The sequence below is a fragment of the Drosophila suzukii genome, chromosome 3 (assembly GCF_043229965.1).
Source record: "Drosophila suzukii chromosome 3, CBGP_Dsuzu_IsoJpt1.0, whole genome shotgun sequence".
In the NCBI taxonomy this organism is placed as follows: Eukaryota; Metazoa; Arthropoda; class Insecta; order Diptera; family Drosophilidae; genus Drosophila; species Drosophila suzukii.
The window spans coordinates 85,582,899-85,606,060 of record NC_092082.1 but is presented as its reverse complement, the minus strand read 5'-3'; the positions used below and the strand labels follow the sequence as shown (position 1 = coordinate 85,606,060).

General features: G+C 44.8%; 8 protein-coding genes across 11 annotated transcripts; 4 read left to right on the top strand and 4 right to left on the bottom strand.

Moving 5' to 3' along the window:
* Positions 1 to 121: 121 nt before the first annotated feature.
* eIF2D (eukaryotic translation initiation factor 2D) lies at positions 122 to 2,032 on the top strand. The gene is made up of 2 exons (XM_017080976.4): positions 122 to 617; positions 676 to 2,032. Exons 1-2 carry the CDS (start codon positions 218 to 220, stop codon positions 1,965 to 1,967), a joined length of 1,692 nt encoding a protein of 563 aa, XP_016936465.3. The 5' UTR covers positions 122 to 217; the 3' UTR covers positions 1,968 to 2,032.
* On the bottom strand, positions 1,996 to 3,766 carry Pglym78 (phosphoglyceromutase 78). The gene is made up of 3 exons (XM_017080977.4): positions 3,579 to 3,766; positions 2,584 to 3,081; positions 1,996 to 2,338 (listed from the first exon to the last, which is right to left on the bottom strand). The coding sequence occupies exons 1-3, from the start codon at positions 3,679 to 3,681 to the stop codon at positions 2,172 to 2,174; spliced, it is 768 nt and encodes a 255-aa protein (XP_016936466.1). The 5' UTR covers positions 3,682 to 3,766; the 3' UTR covers positions 1,996 to 2,171.
* Positions 3,767 to 4,324: 558 nt separating this feature from the next.
* LOC108007228 (uncharacterized) lies at positions 4,325 to 5,455 on the top strand. Its single transcript, XM_017070865.4, has 2 exons — positions 4,325 to 4,530; positions 4,600 to 5,455. Exons 1-2 carry the CDS (start codon positions 4,427 to 4,429, stop codon positions 5,282 to 5,284), a joined length of 789 nt encoding a protein of 262 aa, XP_016926354.3. The 5' UTR covers positions 4,325 to 4,426; the 3' UTR covers positions 5,285 to 5,455.
* Positions 5,456 to 5,507: 52 nt separating this feature from the next.
* LOC108014791 (UDP-xylose and UDP-N-acetylglucosamine transporter) lies at positions 5,508 to 6,765 on the top strand. The gene has a single exon (XM_017080984.4). It carries the CDS (start codon positions 5,642 to 5,644, stop codon positions 6,632 to 6,634), a length of 993 nt encoding a protein of 330 aa, XP_016936473.3. The 5' UTR covers positions 5,508 to 5,641; the 3' UTR covers positions 6,635 to 6,765.
* Positions 6,646 to 13,492, bottom strand: superdeath (Suppressor of ER stress-induced death). The gene is made up of 8 exons (XM_036818836.3): positions 13,201 to 13,492; positions 9,619 to 10,318; positions 9,397 to 9,552; positions 8,617 to 9,333; positions 7,900 to 8,563; positions 7,635 to 7,840; positions 7,220 to 7,528; positions 6,646 to 7,160 (listed from the first exon to the last, which is right to left on the bottom strand). Exons 2-8 carry the CDS (start codon positions 10,311 to 10,313, stop codon positions 6,935 to 6,937), a joined length of 2,973 nt encoding a protein of 990 aa, XP_036674731.2. The 5' UTR covers positions 10,314 to 10,318; positions 13,201 to 13,492; the 3' UTR covers positions 6,646 to 6,934.
* Positions 13,493 to 13,626: 134 nt separating this feature from the next.
* On the top strand, positions 13,627 to 14,219 carry Alg13 (Alg13 UDP-N-acetylglucosaminyltransferase subunit). The gene has a single exon (XM_017070866.4). It carries the CDS (start codon positions 13,675 to 13,677, stop codon positions 14,188 to 14,190), a length of 516 nt encoding a protein of 171 aa, XP_016926355.4. The 5' UTR covers positions 13,627 to 13,674; the 3' UTR covers positions 14,191 to 14,219.
* Positions 14,220 to 14,251: 32 nt separating this feature from the next.
* Vha100-1 (V-type ATPase subunit a family protein Vha100-1) lies at positions 14,252 to 21,455 on the bottom strand. 4 transcript variants are annotated; one of them, XM_065865211.2, is made up of 12 exons: positions 21,323 to 21,455; positions 20,760 to 20,899; positions 20,257 to 20,433; positions 20,014 to 20,142; positions 18,515 to 18,615; positions 17,816 to 17,857; positions 17,305 to 17,431; positions 15,790 to 16,945; positions 15,517 to 15,734; positions 14,908 to 15,118; positions 14,676 to 14,847; positions 14,252 to 14,609 (listed from the first exon to the last, which is right to left on the bottom strand). In XM_065865211.2, exons 2-12 carry the CDS (start codon positions 20,874 to 20,876, stop codon positions 14,507 to 14,509), a joined length of 2,553 nt encoding a protein of 850 aa, XP_065721283.1. In that variant the 5' UTR covers positions 20,877 to 20,899; positions 21,323 to 21,455; the 3' UTR covers positions 14,252 to 14,506. The 4 variants fall into 4 exon arrangements, with proteins under 4 accessions (XP_065721283.1, XP_065721282.1, XP_065721285.1 ...); XM_065865210.2 differs by lacking the exons at positions 17,816 to 17,857; positions 18,515 to 18,615 and adding an exon at positions 19,035 to 19,192; XM_065865213.2 differs by lacking the exons at positions 17,816 to 17,857; positions 18,515 to 18,615 and adding an exon at positions 19,035 to 19,126.
* Positions 21,456 to 21,776: 321 nt separating this feature from the next.
* LOC139352892 (choline transporter-like 2) lies at positions 21,777 to 23,116 on the bottom strand. The gene is made up of 3 exons (XM_070995547.1): positions 22,871 to 23,116; positions 22,481 to 22,788; positions 21,777 to 22,410 (listed from the first exon to the last, which is right to left on the bottom strand). The coding sequence occupies exons 1-3, from the start codon at positions 23,114 to 23,116 to the stop codon at positions 21,777 to 21,779; spliced, it is 1,188 nt and encodes a 395-aa protein (XP_070851648.1).
* Between the last annotated feature and the right edge of the window lie 46 nt (positions 23,117 to 23,162).

Sequence of the window (23,162 nt, the reverse complement as noted above, 5' to 3'; positions counted from 1 at the left end):
CATATTTGTTTCTTTTTAATGGAATATTTTAAACACCTTATCTGATTTCTAAATGAATCCCATAAACATTTTTACCTAGTCAAAACTACATAGCTGATTTATAGCCAGATTAGCACCTCCACTGCCCAGTTGTTTGTTTTCCTTGTGGCATGTGGCCACTCCAGTCCATCAGTTTGACCAATTTCTTAAGCACTCACCGGACAAAGCCGACGCACAGATGTTTCTCAAGCCTTACAGACCCAAGAGCAGTGCTGCTCTCAAGGGATCCGATAGCAAGAAGTTCCGGCAGCGCGTAGAGGCGGCCTTTCCCCATGTTTCTGTGGATCAGTTGGTGCCGGCAAAGGCGGCTGTAACCCAGGTGAAGATCCTCACCCACGGGGGTGTCCAGAGCATGGTCTACTGCGTGGACAAGCTGCCCTTGTTCTTCGAGCTGGACGGGGGTCAGCTGGTGCCCACGCTCTACACCCTGTGGTCCATTCCCGACATCCTGCCTTATTTCACCACCCACGAAGGCGTTCTTCCGAAGTTGACGAACGGAGCGGATCTCATGCTGCCCGGAGTGGTGCCCCTGGGTGTGGGATTGAGCATGTACGGGCACTACAAGAAGGGACAATTGAGTGGGTATCTAATTTCGACTCACTGGGTGCTTTTTAACAAGTAAACTTCATATTTCAGTGGCTGTAAACCTCACAAACAACAAATCCGCGGTGGGTCTGGGCCAGTTGGCTCGCTCCAGCGACGAATTGTACATGTGCGGAGGTCATGGCGTGGCCATCAAGATGCTTCACCTCTTTGGGGATAAGCTCTGGTCCCACGAACCTAGTTTAGTTCAGCAAATTCCGCTGGTAAGGACAAAGGCCTTGTCTGGTGAGGATTTTCCTGCCCTTGGTTCTGAGACGGAAAGGAAGAAGGCGGCCAATCCTGCTGCTCCAGCTCCGGTAACCTTCGCTTCCGTAACTCAGACAAAGGAACTGGAAACAGGAACGGCTGCTCTGTCCTTAGAAAACCAGGAAACCCCAGAATCCGATGATGATGCCGAAGACGAAGCCTCACCCGAACTGATTCTCAAGAACGCCTTTTTAGCCGCCCTGAAGAACAATGGAAAAAAGCTGCCCCTGCCTTTGTTGACCAGTAACTTTTACAGACTCTATGTGGTCACCGAGGCGCCGGATCAAATTGACCTGAAGAAGACGCGTTACAAGAAACTTTCCAACTTTCTGGCCGAGATGGTGGATCAGGGATTCATTGTGGTGCGAGAGGAGAGCAAGGGAGTGGACAAGATAATATCTGTGGATCTGGAGCATCCCGAGGTGGTGAACTTCATAACCGATGTCAAGGCGAACGAGGCGAATGGAGCGGCGTCCGAGACGCCTCTATTCCACTCCGAGCTGAAGGAGATGTACATAGTGACCGACGTGACGGCGGCCTTTTTCACCAAGCTGAACTTTAAGCGAGGCGAGGGAATTCCAGCGGGTCAGATCAAGAAGATTGTGCGGGAGTACGTGAGTAAGCATGGTCTTATGCATCCGTTGACCAAGCTGGTTCGTCCGGACGAAACTCTCATCGAGCTGTATGGCAACAGGGAGGCCTCGCTGAGCGAGATGTGCTCCCTGATCACCAGCAAGATGGAGCACTCCTACCAGATGTGCAGCGGGAAGGACACCAGCGGCAAGCCCCTGATCCAGATGTCGCTGGCCACGCGATCCGGCAACAAGAAGGTGACGCTGGTGAGCAATATCGAGGCGTACGGCATAATCCTGACCGAGTTCATCAAGCTATGCAAACAAGGAGCCGCTGCCAGCACAAGTGTGGTCAAACTTCCCCACCAGAAGCACGAGCAGCTGCAAATCCAGGGCAACCAGGTGCGATTTGTGCACACACTGCTTACGGAAACCTACAAGGTGCCGCCCAAGTGCATCCTGGGCCTGGAGCTGGCCAAGGACGGCAAGAAGAATAAGAAGAAGTGAACCTGATAATAAACGAAGCCTTTGCCTGTCCTCTGAGTGTAATAATAAATTATTTATTAACTGTAGTGGGGATGAACCAATTACTGCTACGCGGAACAACAACAACGAATGGTATTGGCTATATCTTGAACAGAAGCGTAATCAGAATGCTCTGACTTGTGCCGGATTTGTGTGGATTCTCATTTGGTTAAGCCTCCTCCGTGCTTACTTGGCCTTGCCCTGGGCAGCCACAGCCTCGATGGCCTTCTTCACGGTCTCCTCGTCGCCGAGGAACTGCATGGACACCACCGGCTTGAAGTTCTCGTCCAGCTCGTAGACGAACGGAATGCCCGTGGGCAGGTTCAGGGCCATGATGGCGTCCTCAGAGAGATCTGGAATAAGTTGTAGGTAAGTCTTAATTAGTTGATATATTTTTTTAAGTGAATATAATAGTTCAAATTTCGGTTCTAAAAAAAGTATATAAAACAAATTCAAATTCTATAAAAAAAGCTCAAACATATATGCAATTTTAAGTCTAAATATATCAATAGGTGGCAAAAATATCTATTTCAAAATGCAATACTTTCGTTAATTCTCTGAGTCTTCTATAATATATTCATATATTTCGTATACTCACTGTCTAAATGCTTGACGATGCCGCGGAGGCTGTTGCCGTGGGCGGCAATCAGGATGCGCTTGCCCTCCTTCATCTGGGGAATGATGACATCGTTCCAGTAGGGCAGTGTGCGCTCAATGGTCAGCTTGAGGGACTCAAACTGAGGGAACTCCTCGGGCTTGGGTCCGTCGGCGTAGCGGGCATCCTTGACAATGTTGTCGTAGTAGGGATGGCCCGGCTCCATTGGTGGTGGTGGGGTGTCGAAGCTACGGCGCCAGATCTGGACCTGGGCCTCTCCGTACTTGGCAGCGGTCTCAGCCTTGTTTAGACCGGTCAATCCACCGTAGTGGCGCTCGTTCAGGCGCCAGGTCTTTTGGATGGGGATCTCCTTGTGGCCACTGGCCTTCAGGATGCTAGCCAGAGTCACCTGGGCGCGGGTCAGCACCGACGTGTGGGCCACATCGAATTCCAGACCGGCCTCCTTGACGGCCTTACCGGCGGCTAGAGCCTCCTCCTGACCTGTTAAAAAATACATAACATTAAGTATACGCCTTGTTGAGTAACTACAGACGGATTTCCGTGATTCAAAAAATTTTTGTTTCAGACTGATGGTTTTTAAAGAAATCGATAACCTTTAAAACTACTTCAGAAAAATAGAGATAAGGTAATGGAAAAATACCGAAACGTTGTATTTTGAAACTATTCGTTGATTTTAACAACTACAACTCCTATATAACCAGTTGCTTGCGAATTCTTGAACTTCAAAACCCTTTTTCGAAAAACTTTTTATCTACTTCAAGAAGTTTGTTTTCAAGATTTAAATGTACTAGGTCAACAAAATTGGAGTTTTTTAAAGATTTGCAGAACAAGTTTGATAAAATGAAAAGAGATCTTCCGTTAAGCTAAATAATCCGATTGTCATTCAACTAGGGCCAGGAAACATATAACTTTTCAGTTTTTCACCGAAAATAGTATGAATTACGGAAGGTGGACTGTGTTTGATGTAATCACCTTACCTTTTTCGCTGAGGTTGGCGTCGTACCATCCGCAAAACTGATTCTTCTGGTTCCACTCGGACTCGCCGTGGCGCACCATCACAATCTTGTACTTGCCGCCCATGTTAGTTAAATTAATTAATTTACGGAGAATTGTGTACACTTCACGCGACCGCCGACTGCAATATGTGGGAATTTCTGCTGAAATTTGACCTACAATTTGCCCGTGGAGGGCACTGGAGTTGCTAATCTGGCTATATTTTAGCCAGTTTTGGCTGGGTGAAAATATTGAGGGCATTCCATTGGGAAATCGATACGGTTTTTTTTAATATTTAACTTATATTTTAATTGAAATAAAAAACGCTTTTACTTGAAATTTTTTGTTTATTTTTTAGGACAATATTTATATATATAAACTTTTTAAGTCCTTCGTATTTCAATTATTTTTCTGGCTACATTTTCCACTTTTGGCGGTATTGCCATTCCGGCTAAAAACAAAACGCAGACCCAGAATCTGGGCTTATTAGACTCAGTATGGTCTTATTAGAAATTCGTTTCAAACGTTTGGCGGGCTTCTGATTTAACTGCAATAATATGTCACTCTCCCTTTAGTTACATTCTTTTGCATGTTTCTCTTACATTTTGGGATACATTAAATGTTTCCTTTTAAACTTTTCCTCAACTTTTGCAACTTTCCCATTAAAACTTCGGATAAGTTTGCACTTCACCACTTTCCACAGGTTAGCATCCCCCGCAATTTGTATCGTTCGCTTTTGCCATCACTAGTTTGTTGTTTTAATTTTCGCTGTTGCACGAAAACATTTTTAAAAAATCATCTTTCTAAATTTTACTTTTTGATAAATTAAAACATGTGCGAAAAGGTCACCGCCAGCTGTAATTGGCCCCAAATGGCGGGAAACGGCTTGGATCAACTGGTGGCCACCCGGTTGTCGGACGAAGATGTCTTTATAAAGTGAGACAAAGGATTCCACGCCCAGAACTGGTTTTCATCTACTGATTTCGCAACCTCCTTTGTCCGCAGGCCCGATTTGGACGATGTTATAAACGAGGACCGTGCCGTGCTGTTCTCCATGCAATCCGCAGATCCGCCACCACCATGCGAGCTGAGGTTCCAAATCCAGGTCCGCTTCAAAATCGCAGCTCTTACCCTCATTTGCAGTGCTCCCAAGGTGGAGCTGTTCATTGGACCCTTGCAGGAGTATTGCGAAACCATTTACGGAACCTGCGTCGACGAAGAGGATCCGGAGGTTCCGGTGCGACCCTATCGCTATGACATGGAGATCGACCGGTCCGGCATCAATGACATAAATCTAAAGATGCTCACCTCGGCCAGCGAGATCTGTGTGTATGGAGCCCTGCTTCAGGTGGCACCGAATCCCAATGGCATAACCACCCAGTTGCCCAGACCAGTGGATCCGCAAATAATTCAGGAACTTTTACAAAGGGGCGGCACGAGTCCATCGAAAAAGGAGGAGCAGGCCGAGAAGTTCCAGCAGTTCATGTCCCTCATGAAGGGCTGTTCCCCGAAAGTGGACGTGAAAGCCCAGGAGGCTGTTCCTACCACCGATGTGGAAATCCTTAAAGGGCACATAGACATGAGATTCGAAAAGCTGACGCAGTTGGTGGCCAAAAGACTGGACAATTTCGAAGCCCAGCAGACGGAAAAGCTAAATAAAATTATCGCCTTGCTGGAAAAGGAAAAATAATTCAAAATAGCTCATTTGTAATTTTGTGTATCATTCTTCATTGTATTTTGTAATTGTTCTAAAAGACTGTCGGTGCGAATATTTCGAATGTGATTAAGGAAAATATTTGTCTTTAAGTTTGGTTTTTGAATTTAATGTAAATTTAATTAAATAAGTTCTTAAATATTTGAATCTCGGTTCTTTCGATAGACCAAAATCAGCTGGGCCAGCGATGACACTTATCGATAACCACCTGTGGTCTTTGTTTACGTTTTTTCATGGCCGAAAAGAAAGTTGGCTTGAAAGCTCGCCATGGCCCAAATCAAAGGTTAAAATTGCTGGGGATCGTCACCTTTCACAGTCTAAGTATCAAAGTCCATGAGTTTATCCACCCGCGCTGTTTTGGCCACTTGCGGCGTCTTTTTGGGCTGCTGCAGTGGCGTTGTTTTCCTGGAGCTCCTGGTTAAACTGGATCCCGGCGCTGGAAACCTGATAACTGCCGCCCAGTTTGCATTTATTGCCCTGGAGGGCTTCGTCTTCACCTCGAGGTTTGGATTGGCCAAGCGGGTGATCAGTCTGCGCGACTATGCGCTCCTGGTGGCCATGTTCTTCCTGACCAGCGTGTGCAACAACTATGTGTTCGAGTTCAATGTCCCGATGACGCTGCACATGATCATCCGGGGCGGCTCCCTTATCTCGAACATGTGCCTAGGCACGTTGATCCTGAAGAGAAGCTACCGGCTGAGTCAGTACATATCGGTGGTGATGATCAGCGTGGGCATTTTCATCTGCACCTACTTTTCCAGTCCAGATTTAGGTGCTGAAAAGGAGAATCTTGATAGCACTGCCAAGGCGGATGTATTCTGGTGGCTAGTGGGCGTGCTCCTGCTGGTGGTGGCTCTATTTGTATCCTCCTACATGGGCGTTACCCAGGAATTGCTGTACCGACGTCATGGCAAGTGTGCCAGGGAAGCTTTGTATTACACACATCTGCTGCCACTGCCCGCCTTTCTGCTGATGCAGGATAACATACGGACGCACTGGCTCCTGGCCTTCGCAGGGGAGTCCTACCAGTTGCCTCTCCTGGGCGTGGCAGTGCCTCTCATCCTGCTATATTTAATAGGAAACGTGCTAGCTCAGCATCTGTGCATCAGTTCTGTTTACACTCTGACCACAGAAAGCAGCTCACTGACGGTTACTTTGATCTTAACACTCCGCAAGTTCATCTCGCTGGTCTTTTCGATCATATACTTCCGGAATCCCTTCACCTTGTACCACTGGCTTGGTACAGTGCTAGTCTTTGTGGGCACCTTAATGTTTGCAGATGTGATCAGAGTTCCCAAAAGAACTCAGGCTGTGAAGCAGGAATAGACTTACGCAAATTTTGTGACGAACAATGTTTTAATTCCATTTACATTTACATTTAAGTACAAATTAAAATTACAAGACTCTCATAATTGTTATGAAAAGAAGGCATACATTAAAAGTAATGAAAAACGTGATGCTCTGGACGATCTGCCAAGGGCTTTCTCTCTTTGGCGACACTGAATTGGTAAAACACGCGACATAAATACTAGACATAAATGCATTGGTGGCCCAACCTATGCAGTTGCAGCTGCGGAATTTAATACTGCTGCAGCCTTGATCCAGCCAAGCCGCAGGAATCTTTCCTTACGCCTGCGCCTCCTTCTGTAACCACGTAACGATTGACTTGTAGTTCTTGTTCATCCAGTCTACGCTGGTCTCGATTTGCTCCACGATCTGTTGGATGGGTCTGTCGTAGTCCCAGTGGGCATCCTTCACAAAGTTCTCGAATTCGCCCAGCTGGAACTTGGTGTTGAACCGCTTGGTGGCGAACTTAAACAGCGTGTGGATGTTGGAAATCTGAGAGCCCATGCTGCAAATACAAAAAGTATTTAAAACTATCTGTAGTAGGAGAACTGTGTTTCTACTTACTAGGTCTTAATCTCTTGCCAGTTGTTGCGCAGGAAATCAAAAGCTATCTGTTGGCCGACTACCGTACTGGAAACTGCAGCAAATACCCGGAACAGATCCTGCTTCCGTATATGTTGTCCGGCGATGCCGCGACGCAAGTAGCGATAAAGCAACCAGGGCTCTTTGGAGCAGCCGAGGGCACTTAACAGAAGGTCTTTCTCCCCAGGCACATTGGTCTTCAAGAAGCGCTCGAAGGCAAAGTCCCATTCATACTCTGTTCCGTATTGTATCGCAGAGCAATACACGACTCCCCTGAGATTTGGTACAATGCTGCAAAGGAAATAAACGTTGGTTATAAAGTTCATTGCAAAATCATAAATATTAACTATCAGATAAGTGATCTAAATATCTTAAGTAGATTAAATTAATTTCTTACGGATTGTTGGAATCGGGATTCGGTGTCTGAACCCAGTTTTGGAAATGCCTGCTGGCCTCAGAGATGCACTCCTGATGACCCAAATGGCAGGCCATGCCCAGAATATCGGCGCGCTTCAGCTTCACCAGGATATTTTCCGCCTCGCCCTGCGAGTCCTCGAATCCCACCTGATCGTAAACCTTTTTCAGCTGCTTTAGCAGATAGTTCTGTAAAAAAAAAATTGCAATGAATTAGCAAGAACGTTGAATGAGTCCTGAAAACAAACCTTTAGCAGGTCATAATCTCCGGAGTTCACGAACATGGAGTCAATAAAAATGAAGTTGCTGCTGGCAGCCTTCCATGGCACATGACCCAGTTCGTGACCGAGGTAGCGGGTCAGATTCATCGCGGTTTCGTAGGAAAGATAAGAGCCCCTGGCCAAGTTCATCACATCATCGATCAACTGGGCGCGATTGGCTGGAGCAATATCCTCAAAATGTCTCACATCCATAAGGTGTTCTGTGATTGCCCTCCAGTTTTCCAAATCATAGTTAACCCGGTAGTAACCCGTTTGCTGGACATTGAAGATAAACCACTTGGCTGTGGAGAGTTCCCTGTTCTCCAGCTCGTACAGCTTGGTGCGGGGCATCCATGTGGTGGGTCGGGTGTTGGCAAAGTTTAACTCCGAGTCAGTGGTAAATGTGATGGGAATCCACCAGAGCAGACTCTCATCCTCCCTGGTCGTGTTGGTGTACACAAAGCGAACTTGCTCCAGGCGGATCACATAGGAGTTCGGATGCCTCGATACCTTGACGACCGGATAGCCCGTTTGCAGTGTCCACGTGTCCATGATCTCCTTGACACTTCTGCTGTGGTCCAGTAATCCAGAGGACTTGGCCTCGTTTGTAAGGAAACGCCACAGATCGTCCTGCGTTGCGGAATTATAGGCCCTGAAAATAATTCAGTTAAAATATATAAATCAGGAAGCATTTACCAAACTTACATCTCCTGAAGATATTTGCTAAGACCACGGCGGAAAACTGGATTCGTGAGAAAGTGGGCCATCATGCGAATAATAGTCGATCCCTTGGCGTAGGATATTCTATCAAATATCTCTGTAATCTCCTGCGGATTAAACACTTCGTGGGAGATCTTGTGGGATGTGGAGAGGGCGTCTAGCTGAAACACTGTTTGCAGCTCATTGACCACAAACTGGTCCAACTGCTTCCACTCGGGCGCAACTGCATCCGCCGTCAGGTATTCCATATAGCTTGCGAATCCCTCGTTTAGCCATATATCCGACCACCAACTCGGAGTGACCAAGTTGCCGAACCACTGATGGGCCAACTCATGACCCACAACCGAGGCCACACGTTGCTTGTTGTTGGCCGTGGCCACACCTGGATCATAGAGCATCGCTGTCTCCCTGAAGGTAATGAGACCCCAATTCTCCATAGCTCCCGCTTGGAACTCTGGCAGTGCAATCATATCGATCTTTGGCAAGGGGAATGTAACATTGAAGAAGTCCTGCAGGAATGTCAGAATTCTAGGCCCCACAGACAGTGCATACTCTGCTGATTTGATGGCATCTGCTCGAGCCCAAACTGAGAAATTGCCAGAGGAGATGTGCGTAAAGTCGGATATGGCATAGGCCACCAGATAGGATGACATGGGCAGCGATTCAGCAAAGTGATCCCACACATAGCTTGGGATAGTGGCGCTAAAGGGTAAAAAGATAACCTTTAAATATAGTAATACTAGGGATTTTAAAGGCAACACTCACTGATCGTTGCTGGACACAATGGGCATATTAGAGACGGTGGTCATATTTCGGGGACGAGCGATATGCAGGGTAAAATTGGCCTTCAGGGCGGGCTCATCGAAACAGGGAAAGGCACGTCGAGCATCTGTGGCTTGGAACTGGGTAGAAGCTACCCACCTGAAAGGGCCATAAAATCAGGTTAATAAGGATCCGGTTAGCTTTTAAATATTTAACGAAACAGACCTGGTTTCATTTTGCACCTCGTATGAACTGCGGTAAAATCCCTGCAGAAAATCTTGTATAATCCCATCAAATCGTAGATGCACCACGTACTCCACGTCCTTTAAAAGTTTGTCGTACAGCTCGATCACGAAGAACTGCTTGGCTCCCACCAAATACTGTTTGTGGATCCGCAGACTGTCCACATCCAGTTCCCCATCGGGCAGCACCCGACGGACGGCGGCGTCACTTCGCGAGATGTTCAGCTCCTCAGCATGCATGGTGATGTTGTAGCAGTCTTCCAGCACCCTTATCCTGATCTGAACACTACCGGCAAAGGAGAAGTTGCCGCTGAGCTGCGGTTCCAGCGTGATATTGTATTTCAGAGGGCGGATAGAACGAGGTAGACGGACATCCCGATCGTATTTCGGTGTTCCATCTTGTCCGGCCTTCAACTTCCTTAGATGAACACTGGTGCAGACGATGTCTTCGTCGGCTGATGGCTCCAGCTCAGCACACGTGGCAAAGTTATAGACAATGAAACCCACCGCAAGTAGAGTGCAGATAAAAAAGGAGGCCAGCAGGATGGCAGTGGTCAGGGATACACTATATCGACGCCCCACTCGCGAGAAAGTGGTCGTTGTGGTGGGCGTGGCGGCATTTGTGGAGCGGTTCTCCATGCTTAGATTCTCGTGAAGCGGAATCTCCTTGACTACCATGATGGCTGAAAAATAATATGAATAGTTTTAAATTAAATTATAACTTATTTTTGTATGTAAGAACAAAAATAACAGAAAGCTCATTTATAAACTGAAAATAATAGCTAAGGTAATCGCTTTTTCCTTAAAAATCATTTCGGATTCCTTGAGCCGGAAGAAACACACCACTTCCACTTCCGCTGCAGCGTTCAATGCATAACCTACACAAGTAACATAATATCCAACTGCAGGCTGCTCATTTTGCAATCTCGGGGTTCCACTTAAGTGGTTTCTCTGGCCCCGGGGCCAACCCCTTTGGCTATCTCGTGTTCCGATTAAATTGCGTAAATTGCTCATGAGCCATGTCCTTGTGGTTGGTTGACAAAGGAAGCCACAGGAAGGGGTTTGCGCAGAGAGTTTTCGAGTAGGAAATCGCTTAGTTTGCTGTTCGAGGGGTCGTCAAGATCGTGAGTTATTCATTAGCTCATCATCAGTAGCGAAAAGTAATGGATGGCTTACAGCGAGAAGCAAAAAATCATTGTTCATGTAATGACAAAAATGAGATATTATCCAACACGATATCTAAGTTTGCAAATATGATCTAATAAAGACGTTGTTACTCTCTGCTAAGCCAACAGCTTTTTAAAATGGTTAAGAATTTAAAGCATCGGGGGTTTAAGATGATTTTGAATTTAAGATTGTAGTGTTTTCTTATATTATTTTATAAATTACTTGAATACTTTAAATATACGTGAAAGTATTAATGGGTGGTTTACGCGCAAGCTTGAGAACTAGCTTTTGTTAGGCCAGTTAAGTCACCTGGCAGGTTTTTTACGGGAGATCTACTTGCATCTGGTGAGAAGGGAGTTTCCCACTGTCGGCGTCATCGAAAGTAATATACATATATAAATTCGTGATATTTCCCATTCAGGAGTTCTGTCCGAAGTTTATATCTGGTTGTCCAAGAATGCGTTGGGTATTCCAAGTCCCCGTATCAATATAAGGCGAGTTTTTATACTATAAAAGTGAATATATACAAAGCTACGGTCACAATTTTATGGCATTTTGCAATAAGTTTGTTTACTATTACCAGAAAATAAGGAATTATTTTTAAATACCCAACTCAAGCATTAGTATTGCACTTTGGGCAGCAATCCTGTATCCTAGTTTTTAATGATATTATATTTAAGAATTTGTACACTAAGGCAAACGATTCTATTATTTTGATCGCATCTGTTTTAATAAATATACTCTTATCAAAATGTCAACGGCCCCGGGGACTCGTTCTTCGGGCTACTTTATACTAAAAGCTAATTTCTTTTAGCAGATTGTAGCTCAACCGAGAAGTCCCCATAGAGCAGCGCTATTATCAATTGGCAAAAGTTTAAGCACAAATTGAGCGGGCAACATCGCCGTCGTAAATCAACTTATATGTTCATGCAAATACGTCCGCCGGCTAATTGAGTTATGGCATTAATTTGATCAGCTTCTGCTTCGGCGGTAGCCTCCATTTGGGGCTCCCTGCTCTTTCTCCTTCGGCTGCTGCTGTTTTTGCAAATTGCTGCAATTAAACGCCGACAACTATGTACAGAAGTCAACCCCGACGCTGGCACGATGACCTTCATTAAAATAAGGCTGCAAATGATACGATGCCACCATCATCCGCCCACTCCACCCTCTCCGTTCCCCGGGGTCTCCGGGTCGCTCGTCGGGGATCCAATTTATAGCCATATTTCATTGATAAACTGCGTGTAAGCCGCTGGCGATGTGTCAGCATATGGCGATGGGTAAAGTTTGTACACTTCAAATCACGCATTTAAAACGATCAAGTGATTGTACATTTTTTATATAAATAGATTTTGATAATCTTAAAAAAGCAGTAGTGTTTTAGAAATGACTTCTATCTTTTTGTTCTCTTTTTTTTGACAGCTTCAATATGTTGCACAATTTCAAAGGATTATTATGCACAATTTTATTTCAAGTGTAGCCAATTAATAAACACAAGGACATGGATGTATGTTAGTGAGAAAGTGAATATTGACAAATCATTGTGTAAAGCGGAGGGGGAGGAAGCAATGAGAGAATAAAGAGGGGGAGAAGACATGTAAATATTGGCTCTTCACACACTCACGATTAAGACATTAAAATTAAATAGCTCTACTTTTTGCTCTCCCATCGAAAAAAAAACAAAAAAAACAAGAGAGTGGCAATTTATTGACCGTTGAGTGATGGCCCACGCGTGTGTAAGTAAGTGTGGGTGTGTATTCTTTTTGGGGGTATGGGGTTGGGGTGTAAAAAAAACAGATCTCTGGGCCTCCAGCTAATTTGCACGGGAGCTCTAATTGAATTTTGGGCCAGTACCAGATGATTTCTACAAATTTGGATAGTAAATAAGCGAGAGATCATCATAAATTGGCGATCATAAGGGGAGGAAAGTTTTGGACCGGCAAATTTATTGGTCCTGCGTGAGCTTCTTATAAAATCCACCATTTCGGTCTGGAAAGTGTTTGTTTTTTTATATTAATCGTTGCCAGATGCGAGGCAAACTTGGAAAGCGTTTGCAAAATAAACAAACCGAGAGGGTGCAGAAATAAAAACAAAATTAAATGAAGTGTTGATTAGTCAATTACCTTCCGACGTGCAAACAGCAGCCGGCACTGACAGAGAAAAAAAAAATATTTTGTAATATTTCAATAATATGTCAGGTACTTAAGTTCCCTTTTCCGCTATATATTAATTGATTTAATTTATAGTTTACTAAATTCTAACATTTGGTTTGAAGTTCGAGGTCACTAATGTTAAATTGTCAGTTTGATGAAAACACTATATACATTTTTTACAGTGCACACACACGCACTTATCACCCACACAAAAGTAGCCTTCGAAACGTGGGAATAATTTAATTTACCGTTTCACCTCCGTCCTGGAACCGTTTGTCGGACTCTTTCACACCTTTACCGTTATGCTGGCGCGACACCGATGCAAATTGTGTTCACCCACACAGCCGCACGCACACAGTTGGGCCTTTGCAGACGCCTAATTAATTGAGTTAAAAGTAAACAAATCACTTGAACTAAGGCCGAGCTGCCGAACAAGTCAAAATGCAATTTGCCAAGGGACTATCACTAAACGGAGCACAGTTTTTATTTACTTTTCCAACGAGCGCGCGCACACAACCGTTACGCCTAACGGTTGAGAACTGAGAATTCTGGAAGACTGTAGAATCGAAAACCGGCGCAACAAGTTGCATGGCAGGGTTGTTACCGTCACACAAATTGTTTTCTTCTTCCAGTGTTGTGGAACGAAGTTAAGCGGTGTGAATGGCAAAACCGAAGAAGAAGCAGCACTGGAAACAGCTGTGACTTGTTGTTAAAAACCAAAAATGCATTTAAACAGCGTTTATATTACCGTGGGCACTACCAAATTCGATGCCCTTATATCAGCTGTAACTTCAGAGCCTGTTCTGAAAGCCCTGCAAAACCGGAAATGCACTAGACTCCTTATACAACACGGAAATTCGCAACCGCTAACGGATGAGGAAACCCTACTTATAAGTAAAAACTACGGAATTCAGATAGAGCAGTACAAATTCCGGCCAAACATAGAGGATATCAAATCAGCAGACCTAATTATTGGACATGCGGGAGCAGGAACCTGTATGGATATATTGAACAACCGAAAGCATGGACTCATTGTGATAAATGACACACTCATGGATAATCACCAACTGGAGTTGGCCAAACAACTGGCCTCTGAAAACTATCTGTACTATTGCAAAGTCTCGGATTTGGACGCCCAGCTAACCTCCCTGGACTTTAAAGCCCTAAAACCCTATGAAACCCAACCAGAAAATCTTAAAAAATTTGTCTCTGCCATCAATGAACTGATGTCCCATTGATAGACAATAAACATTCCAAGAAAACCAGCCTTTTTTATAGCCAACCCCCAGTGGGGTTAGCTTTTTCTATTTATTTGAGTTTACATGTGTAGTTAATAAACACGAGAACGTCTACTAAGAACATTAAATATTATTAGCAATCTAACGCTTGCTGGGGCTATATGAGATAGATAAATTCACGACAATAGAACATTAAAGCGTACATATTTTTTGTTACTGTAACTGGTAAATTCCACTTATTTGGATAGTTAATTTCATATAACGCAATGAGACTCTCAACGTGCTTTGGTTGTTGCTCCATCCGATTCCGCAGCATTTACTCCTCGGCAGCGGCAGATCCATTTTCTATTATGGCATCGAACGAGAAGGGTTGGAAGGCGTATCCCTGTCCCTTGTAGAACTTGCTCTGGAACTCGACCCTTTAAATCACGGGATAGCAGTTTATTAGAAATGATTTAGGGTCATGTATGGGCCAAGACACTTACCAGTGAAGACGCAGAGTGTGCAGGAAGGCGGACAAACCCTCCATGAGTACCAGAATTCCAACCGTTAGAATGGCCCAGAAGGCAAACACGCAGGTCAACACGATGCCGCCCACGGGACCCTCCTGCTTCAGGCCAATCGAGAGGACCATGGTCCATAACACCTCAGCCAACTCTGTCAGATTATAATAGTTAGTGATAAGTATTCTCATGGCATTATAGCTTAATGTCTTACGGGCATGGGCCAAGGAGAGCGCCCACAATCGGAGATATGAAGCAGTATGGGAAACCGAACCCAGAACATACTCAATAGTGTGGATGCTCTGGTGAATGAAGATCTCGGACAGTTCCTCCTCCTCCTCATGACCTCCGCCACCGCCATGGGATCCGCCATTGGACACGCCGCCAGTCTCCGCATCCGAAGTGGCACCAGCGATGGGCTGAACCTGAAAACAATCGGTATTATTGACTGAATTAAAGTGGAATATGCAGAAGAACCAAAGTCGAACTTCTCTAAATGGCAAAAGCATACAAAAAGGGTATTTTTAAAATTCCATTAAGAAATTAAATTAGAAAATCTCCAATTAGAGAAGTTCAACCAAACATCGAACACAAACGACACGACTAACCTCTTCCTATGGGTTGTGGATTGGAGTGTTTTAGTTTATTCGGTGTGGATTTGGTTTGGGGATTGTAATTTTGTTAATCGGGAGCATAAATAAAGGAGAAGCAGTTAGTATAATGTGGAGAGCTGGGAGTGCGATGTGCGTTGATATGTTGTGATGTGAATGGAACTCTTTTTCTATGGGAACTGATGGAGTGCATCGGTTGGGGCTACACTTACGTTCGCTTGCTTGCGAGCCTGCATGATGAGCAGCGGCTTAGCCAGCAGCATGACGGGAATGCATCCGACGGCCACCAAGACGAAGAGCACCTGGATGAAGTGCTGCCCAAAGAACATATACGTCTCACAATGCTCTGGCGGTGGCTTAGGCGTGTTGAATAGCACCATGTCAATAAAGGTGATCAGAATCGAGGGGGCACAGGCTTCGGAGTAGGGCTCTAAGTACAGGAAAATGTGTTAACTAAATCCAGAAACAACAAAGAGAGAACTCACTTTCATTGGTGGCTGCGAACTTGATCCATTTGATGAACATCAGCAAAACCATGTAGAAGAAGAGCAGCAGCAGGAAGATAAGCTGAGGAATGAACTCGTACATCAGCGAGATCCTGTTCCGGAAATACGTGTGGTTGTGCCAGCTCATTACTACGCCAAAGATCATGTGGATAACGCCGAAAATAATCGAAATCTTCATCTTGTAGGCATTGTGGAAGATGATCTTGTTGGCTCCCGCCACCTGCCAAATGGGATCCATGCCGAACGGATACGGGGCACCCTCGTAGTCGCCTTTCGGGCTCAACTGCAGGAACTTGTTATCCATCACCGTCGACTTGTTGTAGGACAGGTGCCAATGGGATCCAAAGATATTTAGCGACTTGGAGAATATATCGTTGTATATAAGACCAGTGTACATGGAGAAGACGCCCATAAGGAAGATAATGTACCGTCCACCAAAGAAAATGTTCCAGATCTCGTTGTCCGTCTTCTGAGCCGCCAGTCCCTTCTCTTTTCGAATCATCCAGAGACCAAAGAGCGCCATAATGGCTCCATGGCCCAAATCTCCAAACATCACGGCAAACAGAAAGGGGAAGGTGATGATCGTGTAGGGAGCCGGATTCATCTCCCGATAGCTAGCCACTCCGTAAGCATCAATAAGCGCCTGGAAGGCCTTAGTGAACTTGTTCGTTCGATTGTAAGTGGGCGGATTCTCGAACGTCTGCATCCGGTTGAGAATCGGCGGCACCGAAGATCCAGATCTCTCGGTTCCGCGACGCAAGGCCAGCTGGATGGTTTCGATGTCCAGCAGCGGCACCCAACACTCGGCGATCAGACACTTTTGGGTCACGTCCAGATTGAAGAGATTCAGCGTGTGGTAGATGGCCTTAATCTTGCGCACCTTGACAAACCAGTTCTTGAGGTTTTTGGCCGCTGCAACGAGAACGCGATGGCGATGGTCCTGCGTCTGGCCGAGCACGGTGTTCAGATCCTCGATGCGAGTCATCACACCCATGGCCATCTCGCGACGATCGGCCGGAGCCTCGGGGCAAGGATAGAGCGTGGCGCGGAAGCCCTCGCAGATCTTCTTGACGCGCGTCTTCAGTTGGTCACCCTGGAAGAAGATGATGAACACCGACTTGTGCACCTGGTCGCCCTGGAAAATATATGAGTAAAATAGATAGATAGGTACATCAATACGAGGTGTTTCTTAATTAAAATATGGAATTAATTCCTAATTTCAATTTAATTTTAGTTTACTTTAGCTACCCAGACGTTTGTAAACCATTCAACTACTTTGTTAAACAAGGCATATAGATAAGATAAGCTGGGTTTTATTTATTTAGATAAGACATCGGAAGGGTAGTACTCATAGGTATAAGTCATAATATAAGTGATAAATAAATAATTATAAATATAACCACAACTTTAAAAAACTTTCTTTATCTTATTAAAGCAAACAAATGAATCATTTTAAAATTTAAATATATTTTTTTTTTTTGACATCTGACTTACGTTGGTGGGATCCTCCAGCGGCGTCTCGATCATCGCCTGGCGAAGGAAGACGTTGCCCCTGCAGGCGCGCCACAGCATCCGCTCGAAGGCCGGGAGTCGCTCCCTCAGAATGACGCCAGCCACAAAGCTGTGAGGGATTGGGAAGCAGCGATTAGTGATACATCTCCGCTACAGTCTATCCAACAGAGTCATTCCGGTTATTTACGACAAACAAGGAAAACTAAACTCTCAAGCACAAGTTACCAATGGACGCGCGTGGCGATAGCAGGGTTTGGGATGGATGAGAAACTGGGTGGGATCGATTGGATGGGTGAGACGTTAGCACTCTGAATACTGGCCGGGATGCGGGACTGTGCTGGGAGGCGAGCGAAGCTAATGACATGGCTCTATATACAGCTGATTGACCGATCGATACAAATACGATTGATGAGCGCCATTCGTTGGCTAATGGATTCGAGTTTGACTGATTGTTTGGCCTAGTCTTGTGTTTTTGAAGGGGCAGGGTACCAACCATGGAAGATAATCCTCACGTTCGTTCGATTTCTCCATGTAACTAAATATTTTCAATACAATTTTGTCGGTTGGATATTTTTGTTTGGGGAAGAGAGGAGCATAAGAAGAGAAGGACGTTTAATTTAGTTGTCTTCAATGTGTCATTCTTTTGGGATCTTGCACAGAAAATTATTGCTCGAAACTCCGAGAGACTCCAAGTTGATCGGAATGAATGGACATGGTTCGGTTAATCTTTCTCTTTGGCGGCGCAGCTGCTTTGGCTTTTGGTTAGTTTGGCATTTGGCGGCAATAAGCAATAATTTTGTGTGGCATATCGTTGGTTAGAATCTAAAAGAGATTATGTACAGGTAAAAGCTTCCTTGGGCGGGAAGAATAGCCTAGTCTTAATATTGTAAATATTACTATGATAATTGGATATGTACAATAGACATTTAAACAGATAGAAATGTAGAACGTTTAAGATTTTAGGATAAATCTAAAACCTGATATGTTACATTACATCATTTAAGATTGTTATGCAATATATGAATATACCCTGACATGTTTCTTATATCTATTAAAGTATAATGCAATGAACAAAGTGTATTTTTCTGTTATACACCTCTTCGCCCAAGGAACATTTTCCTGCTGGTGGAGCTATGCCCTTTTCCCAAGTGTGCGCCTGCCCAGTTTTGGATGCTGGTCGCTGGATACGTACCCGAGCTGTACGGGACCCATGGAGGCACCAGCGGTGCGCGCCTCGTCCGTGATCAAGGCGCGGGTCATCGACTCGGTGGTTTGGTTAACGCCGCCTTCTTGCTAGAAATTGTGAATGGTGGGCAAAGGTCATTTCGACACTCGACTTACGAACGGGTTAGCTTGGGGGTTAACACTTAGGACAAGATTAGTAGAACCGCCTCCGAATCGTGGTTGTTGGAGTTTTTGTGGCATGTGGGGGGGATTATTGGATTGGATTGGATATAGCTTGGAAACCGACACCAGAGCAAACAAGTAGAGTATGTGCTTAATGTTTGAAATCAACTCGATAGCCTAACGCATGGAACACAGGGAATACACTCATCAATTGTACATGGATGTGGGACACAAACAGCAAGGAGTGAGAGGAGCAGGAGAGCGAGAGAGCGTGGGTCTTGGCCTGAGTTTAGTTTTCCCCCCATGTTCTGGTCGTCGTCCGTGGTTCCGTGGGTCCCAGGTCCCAGGTCCGCATCAATATTTACCCAAGCTTCAAATTCTGGCCCGGCTGGCTGGCCCGGACACCCTCCTCGCCCAGCAGCTGCGCCTGCTCGTCCTCGTTCTGGTTGTCGGCCATCTGCGGATAGCGCCGATATTTGCTGGATGAGTATGCGCCACTCGACTTGTACACCGTGGGCACCGACTTTGGGCAACACACAACCGGCAGTGGGCAGGGCATTGGGTGGTGTTTGTGGTTGGGTGTTCGTGGTGTGTGCGGTTTTGTGTTTTTTTATTCGGTTTATTGATTTTTGGTCGGGGAGTGGTTGATTGATTGATTGTGTATTGATTGATATGGAAAAATAAAACGTAAAAACGCATAATAAAATAAAAGAAAATATCAAATATTTAATACTAAACAATAAGGTGGCACAAACATCTAGGTATATATAAACAGAGTGTGGGCGAACATAAGAGCAATTGAAAGGGGATTATACGGAAATGACCCTAAAAAGCAAGCATGAAAAGCGGGGTCCCTGAAACCTCTTCTTAATTTCATTTTTTACATCATAGTTTACTTAAATCAAAATAAATTTGAGTTCAGCTTAAGATCTTCTACATAATTTCGGAAACCCCATGTTTCTTCTTGATTGCGCAGGCACACTTCCGATTAAAACAATAACCATCAACTGATATCAAACGCACAACTACGGAATTTGTACAAACTCAAACTGAGGGGTAAAGCACACATCGTTTGCCTTTGGAAACGGAGAAGGAGGAGGTGGAGATTCGTGCAGAGTGGTCGGGGGAAATCATTTTGGTGTGTGGTTCTGGAGGAGATTGCTTATGTAACTAGAAGTCGTGGCTGCCACACTTGTGTTGTCGGTTGGGAAATTTGTTATTGCTTAGAAAAGTTGGTTAGTTATTGGCCGCCTTTCTGGCCGCCATATGTTATTTGGAAAAAGCGGTGTCCGTTCGCGATTTGTTAGCTGATACCCATAAGCCATTGCTCATGCAGCTGCTTACCTCGTCGAAGAAGACCTGGGTTTTGCGGAGAATGTGCTTCAGCTCGGTCAGCTCCAGAAAGTTGCGCTTCAGGGCCTCGGCGTTCTGATTCACCTCCCTCAACTCGTTCTCCAGCTTCTCAAAGGTGGCCTAAAGGGCGGAGAAGGAAGCCATAGAAGTAAACATGTGGTTAGCAAGCAGGGGATAAATAAACAGAGTAATATTAAGGTTGGCAAAGCAGGTAATGGTAACTTTTGCCTATACCTCCAGGTCGATCATCTCTCGGGGCTGCGGAGCCTCAGGACTCTCCCCGGTGTCCAGCATGGGTATGCCGTCCTTCTTGATCTCCTTCTCCAGGTAGCGCAACTTGCGCTCCATTTCATCGCAACGACGCACTTCATTGACGAACTTCCTTTGAAAGGCGTTCACATCCGGATTTAGCTGTGGATTTAGATAAAGTTATTTATTATTCAGGGAACCAAAAATATTAAAGTTATGCGGCGAGAAAAATTCACTGGAATTCAAGACATTACATTTCTTAATTTTTGTTGGATTAGTTGTAAAATAAAAAACCAACGTAATGCGTAGATATACTAGGAACTTTGTATGTGTATATAGTGGGGGCGTCATAGGTTTTACAATCGCAGGAAACGTCTCATGGAATAATAAGTCCACATAAATAGGTAGGGTTTGTGTTTGTGGTTTGGGGGTTTAGTATTTCAGTACTGTTTTTTCCGCCGCAGTTTTATGTAATCCAAACTACTCACATCTCGGAACTGGACCAGTCCAAGTTCTCCCAACTCGGAAACGCAGGCGTAGGCCGCCTCACTCTGCAGGAATAGCTGGCATAGCGCCATTTCCTCACTCCGGAACAGCGAACCCATTGTGGCAGCCGGATCCCCGATGTCTGCGAAAACAGAAGCGACACTGAATCAGAATATATATATGTATATGTACTATGTCCCCAATGAACCCAATGATTCATATGTATTGCCCCAAAACCGCGGCGGCAATCTCGGTTTCTTTGAAAGATTGGCGACGATTCGTGTTACATATTTTCAGGCAGATTTGATTATCGTTAGGGGCGGACGTCCACTCGTCCCCATCGCGATATCTGTAATCTATACTATATACGCAGAGATTCGATTTCTATACCCCATACATATATTGATTTTTCTCCGCTGCAGACAAAAAGAAAGTGCTACGTTGGACCCGGATGCCAAGGTTTACGGGCTCTTAAAAGGTCACCAAATTCAAGGTGTGGCTTTACCACAAGAACTTTGGGTTTGTTAAGGTGCCCCTTAAATATTAACGTTTACCAATTAATTACCAATTGATTAAAAATAAATATAAATTCGTCAAAAAAATTCCAGCAACCGAACGACAAAAGAAAACTATGGAGTATGACCGTTAAAGGTCTGTTAAATAATACCATCCGGTTCACTTAAAAAAAATAACAAAAATTATCAACATGTACCAAATTTATAAAACTATAAGCTTGTGTAAATTTATAGCGTACTTTTTTTAATTTTTAATTAACACAGGGAGACAGGTATTGATATTTATTTGCAGTGAGAACGGTTCGCTTTTAAAATGTTGATTTGCTTATGCCACCTGGTAACACTACACCAAAGAAACTGCTGAAAAATTCAAATGAAACCGCCAAGTGTGAACTTAAACAATAAAACAGAAATATAGGATTTATTAATTGCACTCTTAATGCTCAGCCTAAAATTAATGATTTTGTCCTTCCTCTACACTCTTGTTCTTTAAGTGCAGGATCTTCATGAGACCCTTACTCTTGAAGTAGGCCTTCTCCGGCGATCCATCGTTTTCTGCAAAGTCTTCGAGACAGCACAGTATATTGTGTCCATGGCCGTCAAGTAGACATTGAAGAATGTAATTGTTATGAGGGAGGTGGATATCCCTACCACTATGATGGCAACCTCATTATAGTGCAGCTTAACAAAGTCTGGAAAATGTTTCAGGAAGTAGTAGGTGGCCGCTTCGGCCCCCAAAAATAATAATCCTGTCAGTAAAAAGAACAAGGTCGCTATTCCATTCCTTGGAATCGCCGCACTCAAGGTGGAATCCTTTAGCTTGGACGCCTCCATGCCACTCCTGTACAAGTTCTTGCCACTGATAGCGCACATGATGTAGGCGCTCGGATTTAGAACGGAGATGGTGACGATGCATCTATAAATAGCCCGTGTCACCACACTGTCGAAATTCGTCAGCAACTCATAGATAAGCCCGAGAACAAGGCGGATTATCCAAACGAACTTGAACACAAGAGAACCAATTGCCACCGTTCCCAAGTGGTAAGTGCTCTCGCCGAAAGCCCGGATGAGGATGGGAGGATTTTTCGTAGCATCGCCCCAGTACCAGATGTCGAAGGCAGAAGCTAACACCATGTAGCTGAAGTCGAAGATGAAGGAGCACAGCCAGAGGAAACCGAAGAAGTGGAACCGGTGATAATGTTTCATACACGAAGAGCATAAAGAGTGCCAAGGCTTTTTTTTCGTAACTGGCATCCCAGGAAGCGTTTCCGAAAATGTAATCACATTCGTGGTGGGAGATCTGGGGAATGCATCGGTTGAGGAAAGGAACGCTTTTGAAGTACCATCGAGCACACTCGTTAACATATATGGCTAAAGCAATGTCTTTTTTAGAGCGTAATTTCGCCTTAATTTCCTCTGTTCGGCATATGAGGCGGCTATGCAGATCCTCGAAGCTGAGTTTTTCCTCCATTGTGTCCCAGACAAATGTCTGGTTGGGACAGGAGTCCAGACACACCTGTTTTGGGTAAAAAACCACATGAAATAAACAGGATTTTATTGTATCTATTAATATTATTATTGCATAAGAAGTGGTTTACCTGCGGTGTAGGGCATCCTATCTGGGGTACCATGGGATCAAAACACTCACTAAGGTCGAAATAGTACAGGTTCTTCTTATCCAGAACTCCTGAGTCCTGGCCGCACTTCCGCTTGAAGGAATCCCTTGGCGTAAGATCTCCATGAGTGATGGCGTAATAAGCGATATAGAGGAGGAAGACCACCAAGCAGGGCAGATCCGTGAAGCTTCGTTTTCTCGGTCGCCTATGGTTAATCAACTCCGTCATTGCTGAAAAATGCAGTATAGAATTAAAAAAACAAGCTTTTTTTTAA